Source organism: Corythoichthys intestinalis, chromosome 13, assembly GCF_030265065.1.
Source record: "Corythoichthys intestinalis isolate RoL2023-P3 chromosome 13, ASM3026506v1, whole genome shotgun sequence".
Classification (NCBI taxonomy): Eukaryota; Metazoa; Chordata; class Actinopteri; order Syngnathiformes; family Syngnathidae; genus Corythoichthys; species Corythoichthys intestinalis.
This window is the reverse complement of record NC_080407.1, coordinates 36,872,264-36,883,804: the sequence shown is the minus strand read 5'-3', so window position 1 is coordinate 36,883,804 and position 11,541 is coordinate 36,872,264. Positions and strand designations below refer to the sequence as shown.

General features: G+C 40.1%; 1 protein-coding gene across 2 annotated transcripts in view; it reads left to right on the top strand.

The window, feature by feature from the left end:
• Positions 1–443: 443 nt before the first annotated feature.
• LOC130929104 (uncharacterized) overlaps positions 444–11,541 on the top strand; it is a 50,366-nt gene continuing 39,268 nt past the window's right edge. For both annotated transcript variants that reach the window (XM_057856051.1, XM_057856050.1), the window contains exons 1-2: positions 444–651; positions 5,457–5,600. In XM_057856051.1, coding sequence (XP_057712034.1) covers positions 576–651; positions 5,457–5,600 — 220 coding nt within the window. In that variant the 5' untranslated portion in view covers positions 444–575. The remainder of the gene's footprint in view (positions 652–5,456; positions 5,601–11,541) is intronic.

Genomic DNA, 11,541 nt, shown 5'->3' with positions numbered 1-11,541 from the left:
AAGGTACAATTCAAGTTCAAAGATGTTCAAGTATGAGCTGTATCATGTTTCTGAGAGTAGCAACGAGTGACGACTGTGTTGTCGCAGTCCTGCGGTCGAAATGCGAAGATCCTGCACCGAGCCATTCGTTAAATGTCCGTGAGCTTCGAGAGATTTATAGTTTTTAAAATGTAAGCACTGATACCGTAAACGAGGGACTTTTTTATATCCAGCGATGAAGTTGGAGGCAGTAATGTGGCGTCGGAGCTACTCCTGTTCTGGTTTGTTTACATCCGTGATACACTCAAAATGGCGCATGGGGGCGTGTCCGCTAGTTTGGGCACGTGACTGACAAAGACCGATTTGACAGGGCTCCCCATTTGTCAGTACAACGGCGCCAGCACCTTGCAGGTTTGATTCGGCACATTTATGAGGCCACATTACTCCTCAGCCAATCACACAGCGTGAATAGTGTGACACGAATCCCCCCCCGACGGACATGAACAGTTGAATGAACAGCACCGTAATCTTTTTTTTTCCCCATCCATTTTTTCCTCGCTTCACTGTAACGAACCCTCGACGTCGAGTGTGGAAAAATGGATGCGGGAATAACAGCGGGAGCAGAAGAGTTCCGTTGGCGTTCCCTCAAAGTTGTCCTTTACAGACTGGAAGGTTAGTTAACTTTTGTTAACTGTGCGTAGGTTTGCATAAGGACGGTAGCAGAGGTGGGTAGAGTGGCCAAAAATTTTACTCAAGTAAGTGTAACGTTACTTCAAAATAATATTACTCGTGTTAAAGTAGTCATCCAAAAATGTACTCAAGTACAAGTAAAAAAGTATCTTGTGAAAAGAACACTCAAGTAATGAGTAACATTTTGAGTTACTGCTTATTTTTGTTTGATTTTTTTTTTTTTTTTTAACCAGTGGTATTTTTTTTTCTCAGAATAAGCTTATTTTCATGAACTGTTGTTATAATGATACTGTACAATAACCCATTACATAACCAGATTAAGCCAAAGAAATAAAATATGAATGGTAAAAAATACATATATATATACTGTATATATTAGGGTTGGGAATCTCTGGCATGAAGCCGATTCGATATCTAGATACAGAGGTTACGATTCGATTAAAAAACGATACATTTTTAAGGCCGAGCGATTTGATAGGATTCTATACAGTTTAAGAACGATACGGTTCGATACAGAGTGAAAACGATGCGATAGTAAACATTTGTTGTGTGTGAAACAAAATTTCATACCAATGTTATGTTTCATTTTTTTATGAAAAAAAAATAAAGCTTACTATATAACCGTCATTTTGTTGAATGGGATTGATGATAAAATATAACTCCAGTGACAGACAACAACAAAGTGCAGTAATTTAATTACTGTATTTCCTGGTGTTTTGAACACAATAGGTAAGTAATTTAAGTGCAAACTTTCAACCTAAACATCTTACAAGCAAAAAATATTAATTATATGCAGCAGCTCTAGAAAAAAATAATTAAACCTGCTAGTGTTGTCATAAATAAATAATAAATTATGCTTTACCACTGGTATAACTTGGGGACTAAAAACATGGCATTTTCGACAGACAGGTCTATAATCATTACTTTAACCTTATCACAGGAAAGTCATTAGCTTATGCCTGTGCTTCCACATTTTTTTTTTTTTATTCCTCATCACTGTCTATATCTTTTTTGAAGGGCAGATTTTTCTTGAGGAAGATCAACTGATCCACATGTTCACGTTTAAGTAGACTGCGTTTCGTGGAAACAATATGCCGCCCTTTCCACCATTGTAGTGGGTTAATTTTTAGTGTTAAAAACTCACAATATCTGTACCGCTTCACACTTCTCACTAGCTCTGTCCTATGCGAACGGATCTGGCTGCCTTCGTGACTTCAAATTCCGACTTTTGTTTTCCTGGGTACGATGAAAATTAACCGCTGCCTGTCGCTGGTGCGCAAACTGTCCATTGTTTTAGCATGTTGCTTCGTTGCCACTACTAGTTTCATTTTGGGCTGTAAAGAAAACGCTACGGAGCTTGCGTGACAGTGGTTTTGTTAGCTCTCGCATTGTTATGATACGCCCGTGACGATCGGGTAATCACGGCGACTACTAGTGGGCCGAAATGAATGGGAAGTTGAGGCAACCACGTCGGCGGTCACAATCTAAGTGCGCTGTGTGGTGAATGACACAAGCGCAGCATGTGAGGTACAAGCTAAATTATCATATTAAGCAATGCATTGAACTAAGCATTAGAAGCCGATTCTTGTGCTCGCGATAGCCGAATTCTATCTCTCGAATGGTAACTTTACTATCGATACAGCTGTATCTCTCACCTGTAAAACCGGATATCCGGTCGTATCGGTTTATCGTTCTCGAGCTTAATATATATACATATATACAGTGGGGCAAATTGGTATTTAGTCAACCACTACTTGTGCAAGTTCTCCCACTTGAAAATATTAGAGAGGCCTGTAATTGTCAACATGGGTAAACCTCAACAATGAGAGACAGAATGTGGAAAAAAAACAGAAAATCACATTGTTTTATTTTTAAATAATTTATTTGCAAATCATGGTGGAAAATAAGTATTTGGTCAATAGCAAAAGTTTATCTCAATACTTTGTTATTTACCATTTGTTGGCAATAACGGAGGCCAAACGTTTTCTGTAACTCTTCACAAGCTTTTCACACACTGTTGCTAGTATTTTGGCCCATTCCTCAATGCAGATCTCCTCTAGAGCAGTGATGTTTTGGGGCTGTCGTTGGTTGTCCGGGGGCATAATGTGCCATGAAACTGCCATGGCAGCATATAGACATATTGTTCTATAAAACACAATAGTTCTTTTGGCTTAAAATGCAGCAGTTTGTTTTCAAGGGTGCAAGAGCTGAAACTGCTTTTTCAGCCTTGTTTGTGTTTTCCACATCTTGACACTGTTCATGTCAAATAAAAAAAAATTCTACATATCCATCTTGCCTCCTCAGGTGTAGTTTTCGTTCAGCAAAGCAAAGGAATGTCTCCAAGGTGCTAGTCATATGATCTGTTTAAGAAATAATAGGATTGTAGGATTCCTGTTCATTTCATTTATTTTTGTTGTTTGTTGTTCGTGTGTAAAATAAAAAAAAAATCTTCCAAAAATGAATAAATAAATACACTTTACAACTTTTATAGACACTATTTTAACAGCCAGGTCTTTATTTTTCCGGGGAAGTTCTTCGAATTAGCAGGGGTTTAATATAGTCGGTGGAGTTGATTTAAGAAAATTTTCCATGCAGTTTGTCAGTTAATTGTTTGTTTGAGGGCATGGGCATTTTGAATAATGATCTGCATTTTTTATTTATTTTACTATGTTTGAGCTGTTAAAAAAAAATTTGAATTATTGTATAATTTACGTATTTGTTTTACCACTGCTAGAAACAATAAACACGCTGGCATTAACTCTTGTAACTGGTGGGAAACGTTCATAACAGCGTTTACGAACCTTTATTTTTGTGTAAAGCGACGGGTGATCACATATATGCAAAATCATATTGGAGGTATTGCCTCCTCTGGCAGTCACCCACAGCAAATATGGTTTACATGTCGATTTGCCCTCTTCTTCTCAGCCGCGGCCATCTGTAACTTTTCTGTGGGCGAAGTGTTCCCATACCAACAACGTTGTTTTTTTTGGATGGGGGAAAAGTTCCGGTGTTTCACCTCCTCCAGCCTTCGTGTAGCACAGCTGACTCACTGAGCAACAACCGGAGGGGGAGAGGTAAACCCTGCAGCTGCAAGCGAGGGATTTCTACCGTTGGAACATAAAAAATAGCGTAAGAAACGTATGACGGAAAACTTTAGGGGTTTTGAAACCGTGACATTTTCATACCTTGAAACCGCTAAACGGCACATGTCTAACCGGTATACTGGTTGATGTCAAAACTGATAGAGAATAAAATATATATTCATTAGTTTGTAGTTTTATGCATTTATTATGAAAGTATTTATCGGTTAAACAGTGAAAATTAGAGGAAAACTTAGCATGTCAATTTACAGTGTCAGCCCCTGAATAATCTTCTTGTGCCCTTAAAATTTTAAGTTAGGGGCTACTGTGCTCCTGGAAAAAAATGTTAGTCTGGAGCCTTGGAATACATTCAAAATGGAAACGGTGTGGAGTCTGACATTTTGCAATATTTTCGGCATTCATGCGTAGTGGTAGACGCACAACCTTAGTGCACCAGCAGCTTCACGTCAGCAATAGGTTTGACCCCCTCAGCGACACACCGGCTGAACCAGACACTTTCGTAATTGGAAGCTCCATAGTTAGAGACGTGAAGCACCCGGCGGTGTCTGTCAGGTGTTACCCAGGGGCCAGAGTCGGTGACATCGAAGGAAACCTCAGGCTCTTAAAGCAGAGTAGGAAGAAGTTCCGCCGTATCATGATTCACGCAGGCGGTAAAGACGCCCGGCGGAGACAGTCTGAGGTGCTTAAATTAAACGTAGCCTCGGTGTGTAAGCTTGCTAAGTTGATGGCGGACACTGTAGCATTCTCTGGTCCTCTGCCTAATTTGGTCAATGATGAGGTGTACTCTAGGTTCTCATCATTTAACGGCTGGTTGTCTAGATCAGGGGTGGGCAAACCGGTCCTTGAGGGCCGCAATGGGTCCTGGTCTTTGTTCCAACTGACCCAGCACAGATAGTATAACCAATAGAGTTTCAGCAGAAATGAGAAGCACCTGACTGCAATCGACTGAATGCACTTGTAAAACAGCAGATTGGTGAAAATGTTTCCTCTTAATGGGTTGCAACAAAAACCCACACCCACTGCGGCCCTTTGTGGAATAGTTTGCCCACCCCTGGTTTAGATGGTGCCCAAAAAACGACATAGTCTTTATTGTCCGGGCTCGTGCGCCGAGACGGCATTCATCCGACTTGGGACGATGCTGCTCTCTTAACTCGAAACTTGGCTGCTAAACTTAGTCTCCCAAAGTGACGCTTCAGAGTGGGGGCCCGGGCGCAGTGTTGTAGTGTAAAACACAACTCTGTTAGTAGTGATCACTCGCCTCTTTCCGAGCTGTCACAAATCCAACATTCACATTTCACAACGTAATTACCGTCCATTTTCTGCCCTGCGCACATACACAATATTTGGCTTGGGCTCTTTTACGCTTTTACTCCTTTTTCATGTATTTTATGAGACTATTTTTATTGATGTCTTCCTGATTTGAATGCGATTTCAAGCACTTTGAATTCATTTGTGTTGGATTGGATTACAACAGAACATAATAATCGCACATCCTGTGATCGGACTATTGCGCACATCGCGATGGTGATATTCAAACGATATATTCTGCAGGGCTAATTTAAAGACAAACAAAACAGGAATAAACCAAAAATTGGCCAGGAGGAATTTTCTCCAACAGAGAACAACATTGGGGACACAAGTGTGCAAATGAAGAAATAAGATTTTTGTGTGGTCTTGGTCTTGCAGATGTCAGCCGAGCCCATCGTCCTAAGCACCAGGAGTCTGCATCCAGCAAGGAGGAGAAAAAGTCGCCATCCATCAACGAGGAGGGCAGATCATCCAAAGTGTTGCTTTTATCTTCTTCTTCAGATGAGGCAGAAATCAATTATGGTACCATCTCATAAGTAGAGATTTGTGTTTCAGTCCTAAAATGTGTTTTTTAGTGCTGGAAAGGTGCACTTTTGTCACGATCCGATCTGTATCCCGATACCTCTGCGGCGATCCGATCTGTATCGCGGTACTTCAACTATGGCAAGAGATAACTTTTTAATATGTAGAAAAACACAGAGGCATTTATCTCCGTTTAAACTAGATGCCATTTATTCTTTTTTTTTTTTTTACATAGAAAAGTGATTAAAAAACTGTTCCTGTGCAAAATGGAACGAAAACTATTTAAAACACTTCACATTTAAACCGAGTCCCAATCCGAGACTGAAAAAAAAAATAATTGAAAAAAAAAATGTTAAGCATGTTAGTGTCCCACTGAATTATTTTTAAACAAGAATAACGAAGAAACATACTTGTCTTTATTAATTCCACTAAAATCCGCTCACGCTGCTGATGAAAAGCTGTTTACTTACACACACACACACAATGAATTGCCATAGTCGCACTATCGCAAATGTTTAAACAAGCTCAACGATGCGGGGTCTTTCCAGTGTAGTGCTCCCAGGGTTCTCTGGCAACATCAAAGCCTTAACAGCTGTCACTCATTGTCAGCTTTAACAAGCAATCTGAGTGCACTGCGGCGAATGATCGAATCGCGACATCTGTAGTTTGTTGGCTTATGGCTTACAGTGGGGCAAATAAATATTTAGTCAACACCAATTGTGCACGTTCTCCTACTTGAAAAGATTAGAGAGGCCTGTAAATGTCAAAATGGGTAAACCTCAACCATGAGAGACAAAATGTGGAAAAAAAACAAAACGGAAAATCACATTGTTTGATTCTCAAAGAATTTATTTCCAAATTAGAGTGGAAAATAAGTATTTCGTCACCTACAATCAAGCAAGATTTCTGGCCGTCAAAGAGGTCTAACTTCTTCTAATGAAGTCTAACGAGGCTCCACTCGTTACCTGTATTAATGGCACCTGTTTTAACTCATTATCGGTATTAAAAAGACACCTGTCCACAAGTCAGTCACACTCCAAACTCCACTATGGCCAAGACCAAAGAGCTGTCGAAGGAGACCAGAGACAAAATTGTAGACCTGCACCAGGCTGGGAAGACTGAATCTGCAATAGGTAAAACTAGAGATGTCGATAGATCGGGTCCGATCACCTCATTTTCAAAGTATCGGAATTGGCAAAAAAACATCAGCCATGCCTTTTTTTAAATATATATACTGTATATTTTTTAATTAAATCGCTTTCTAATTGTATTTAACGTTACAGACATAATATGTTACACTCATTCAGAGTCTTTAGTTTAGTCTTAAGCTAGGGTTATCAAATTTATCCCGATAACTGCCGTAATTAATTTTTAAAAAATGTATCACGTTAAATATTTAACGCAATTAACGCATGCGTTGCACGACCCACTGACGCATTGTCGCGCTCAATCTGTAATGGCGCCATTTTACCCATATAGAGAGATAAAAGGCAGTGTAAAATGAGTAGAGTGAATTTTGGCAGCCTTTGGAGCCTTTTTTTTTAATAGGCTAAAACCTTACAATCCCTCTCCCAACGGTTACAAATATCGTGGGAAGCAATGTGGGGAAGCTAGGTAGCAATTGATCTTTTTCTTAACACCCTATGTTATTTCCCAATGCAGAGAAGATCTATCAATTGGTAGCACTACGCACAGTCATGGATGCAATTCCCATCATGCATTTGGGCATGGCTACAGTATCATTTACTGAAAGCTCAACAAATACACAAGATGGCAATATTTAGTCACAATATGCAAAGTCACATTTGTCTTTCTATCCGTGGATCCCTCTCACAGAAAGAATGTTAATAATGTAAATGCCATCTTGAGGATTTATTGTCATAACAAACAAATACAGTACTTATGTACTGTATGATGAATGTATATATTCGTCCGAGTTGTATTCATTTTTTTCTTAATGCATTGCCAAAATGTATATGATCGGGAAAAATTATCGGGAATGATTGGAATTGAATCGGGAGCAAAAAAAAGCAATCGGATCGGGAAATATCGGGATCGGCAGATACTCAAACTAAAACGATCGGGATCGGATCGGGAGCAAAAAAAAATGATCGGAACAACCCTAGGTAAAACGCTTGGTGTAAAGAAATCAACTGTGGGAGCAATTATTAGAAAATGGAAGACATACAAGACCACTGATAATCTCCCTCGATCTGGGGCTCCACGCAAGATCTCACCCCGTGGCGTCAAAATGATAACAAGAACAATGAGCAAAAATCCCAAAACCACACTGGGGGGACCCACTGAATGACCTACAGAGAGCTGGGACCACAGTAACAAAGGCTACTATCAGTAACACAATGCGCCGCCATGGACTCAAATCCTGCACTGCCAGACGTGTCTCCCCGTTGAAGAACGTACACGTCCAGGCCCATCTGCGGTTTGCTACAGAGCATTTGGATGATCCAGAAGAGGACTGGGAGAATGTGTTATGGTCAGATGAAACCAAAATTGAACTTTTTGGTAGAAACACAGGTTCTCGTGTTTGGAGGAGAAAGAATTCTGAATTGCATCCGAAGAACACAATACCCACTGTAAAGCATGGGGGTGGGAACATCATGCTTTGGGGCTGTTTTTCCGCAAAGGGACCAGGACGACTGATCTGTGTAAAGGAAAGAATGAATGGGGCCATGTATGGAGAGATTTTGAGTGAAAATCTTTCCATCAGCAAGGGCATTGAAGATGAGACGTGGGTCTTTCAGCATGACAATGATCACAAACACACAGCCAGGGCAACAAAGGAGTGGCTTCGTTAGAAGCATTTCAAGGTCCTGGAGTGGCCTAGCCAGTCTCCAGATCTCAACCCCATAGAAAATCTGTGGAGTGAGTTGAAAGTCTGTGTTGCCCAACGACAGCCCCAAAACGTCACTGCTCTAGAGGAGATCTGCATGGAGGAATGGGCCAAAATACCAGCAACAGTGTGTGAAAAGCTTGTGAAGAGTTACAGAAAACGTTGGCCTCTGTTATTGCCAACAAAGGGTACATAACAAAGTATTGAGATCAACTTTTGGTATTGACCAAATACTTATTTTCCACCATGATTTGCAAATAAATTCTTTAAAAATCAAACAATGTGATTTTCTGTTATTTTTTTCCACATTCTGTCTCTCATGGTTGAGGTTTACCCATGTTGACAATTACAGGCCTCTCTAATATTTTCAAGTGGGAGAACTTGCACAATTAGTGGTTGACTAAATACTTATTTGCCCAACTGTATATCTAAAGACGTCAGTATACAAGATAGCCCGCAAACAGGTTGCTGAAGACATAACAACAAAGCACATGGATTACTGGAACCGTGTCCTATCGTCTGATGAGACAGGCGGGCTTTCCCGTCTTCAGAAGAGGCTTCCTCCTGGTGTGACAGCCATGCACACCAATTTGATGTAGAGTGCAGCGCATGGTTTGAGCGCTAACAGGCTGACCCCCCACTTCTTCAATCTCTGCAGCAATGCGAATAGCACTCCTGTAACGAGTCACATGACATTTTGGAGGGAAAATGACAAGCAGTACTCAATTTGGACATTTAGGGATGTGTGTTTTTTCAAAGAGGTGTAGTCAATTTTGTTGTCAGGGGTTTAGATATTAATGGCTATATTTTGAGTTATTTTTAGGGGAAAATAAATGAACTCTATTATATAAGCTGCACACAGACCACTTTTCATTGTGTCAATGTTTTGTCAGTGTTGTTCCATGAAAAGATATACTTAAATATCTGCAGAAATGCGAGGGGTGTACTCACTTTTGTGATACACTGTATATTTTCAGGATCAATAGCAATATTTAACATATCGTATACAGTAAGTTTTTGACCAAAGTAGCAACTAAATTTTTTCTTATTCATTGCAAGTTTTCAACAGCTAATAAATCACTCAGTTTAACATCAGACACTTCATACTTGAGGAAAACATGCAGAATCAATTATATATAATATGTAAATTGATTTTTAATAAATTATATATACAATCACAACTTATTATAGAATATACCGTAATAGCCCTTTATTATCATTATACAGTTATACAACAAAATTGTGGAGTATCCATTTTGTAGGATAAGTTAAAATGTCAAAAGTGACATGCAAGTATGAAATCTAAATAAACATACTGTAAATACATAATGCGTATGAGATAATTCAGGCAGTGCAAATAATCGATGTAGTGTTACCAGGATTTGAGCCTCCTTTGAACAATTACATAGCCTTTTTCTACGCCTGTCACCTCGACTTGTACAAGTCCCTGTTCCTCGCCATCTTCTTTCTGCCCTCCTCGACTCTGCTCCTTTTCCTGTCCTGCCGGCCACTCCAAGGAATTGCTCTTCCTCGCTTCTGAAGTCATATCCTTGGAGAAGATCGCACCAAAACAGTTGAAGAGGGACCGCCAGGAACTCCAGCAGGTGCTGTTGTGCTTCCTGCACATCAGGGAGTCCCACAGCAAAATTACAAAGGATGCCATGTGGGCCATGGGGAGAGATGGCCGCTTGAGGATCGCCCGGCCTGTCTCCTTGTCCCTGTGTTCCTCCTTGCCCGTGGTCATGGAGAGGGGCCTCAGCCCGGCGACCGTGTTGGCGTTGACGACCGCCATGATGAGCCCGACGCTCTGCAACTCGATCGAAGAGCTTGCCAGCACCTTCTGGGTCAACTTATAGCCGGCCTTGACGGACTTTAGAATCGGGCCGTCCTCATCCTCTCAGGCTCCTAAAAAAGAAGAAGTTTGTAGAAATATAGGTGTTTTGACTCATCTTTTTTATAAAGTGAATAATGCTGGCCACTTACTTCAGCTCCAGGACACCTGGGCAGCACCATACAGCCGTTGTGGAAGCTGCCATAGATGTTCTTCAAAAGGTGCATGGGGTCAAAGTAGACGAAGATCTGCTTGTTGCCGGCGGCGTAGGGGTTAGTGTAGGACCAGGTGCCCTCTGGGAGCTCACCCTGGTATAGTAGCCAGCATTGTTTGCGTGGCCGTCAAAGCGGACTAAGTGGAAACACAGACAAATAGCTTTTGTCATTGAAAATTCTTGTGAATAAATGCTATAATCACAGAATCCTTTATAGATATGGAGGTAAAACAGTCTCAATTTTTGGTTAAAAGAGAAAAACAAAACAAAAAAACGTGCAGTTGGTGTTTATTTTATTTTAATACGTCGAAGTATAATGCTATTCTGTTAGTGAATGTAGCTTGAAGCCCCCTGATGTAAACAGAGCTTTTCCGGTAAAAATTCTTGTGAATAAATGCTTAAATCCCCCAATTCTTTATAAATATGGATGTAAAACAGTCTCAATTCTTGTTTAAAAGCAAAAAAAAAAAAAAAAAAAAAAAAAACATGCAGGTAGCATTTATTTTACGTAAATATGTCAAATGTGCAGCTCGTCTTTCAGTTCACTGTGGCGCCGCCTTACCACAAGTCCACTACAAAGAGCTTTTTACTTTGAAATTCTTGTGAATAATTGTTTAAATCCCTGAATTCTTTATAGATATGGACGTAAAACAGTCTCAATTTTTGGTTAAAAGCAAAAAAAACGTGCAGTTAGTGTTTATTTTATTTAAATATGTCAAAGTATAACGCTATTCTGTTAGTGAATGTAGCTTGAAGCCCTCTGATGTAAACAGAGGTTTACCGGTGAAAATTCTTGTGAATAAATGCTTAAACCCCCTAATTCTTTATAAATATGGACGTAAAACAGTCTTGATTCTTGGTTAAAAGCAAAAAAAACCAAAAAAGTGCAGGTAGCATTTATTTTACGTAAATATGTCGAATGTGTGGCTCGTCTTTCGGGTCACTGTGGCGCCGCCTAACCACAAGTTCACAACAAAGAGCTTTTTACGTTAAAATTCTTGTGAATAAATGCTTAAATCCCTTATATGGAAGTGATACAGTCTCG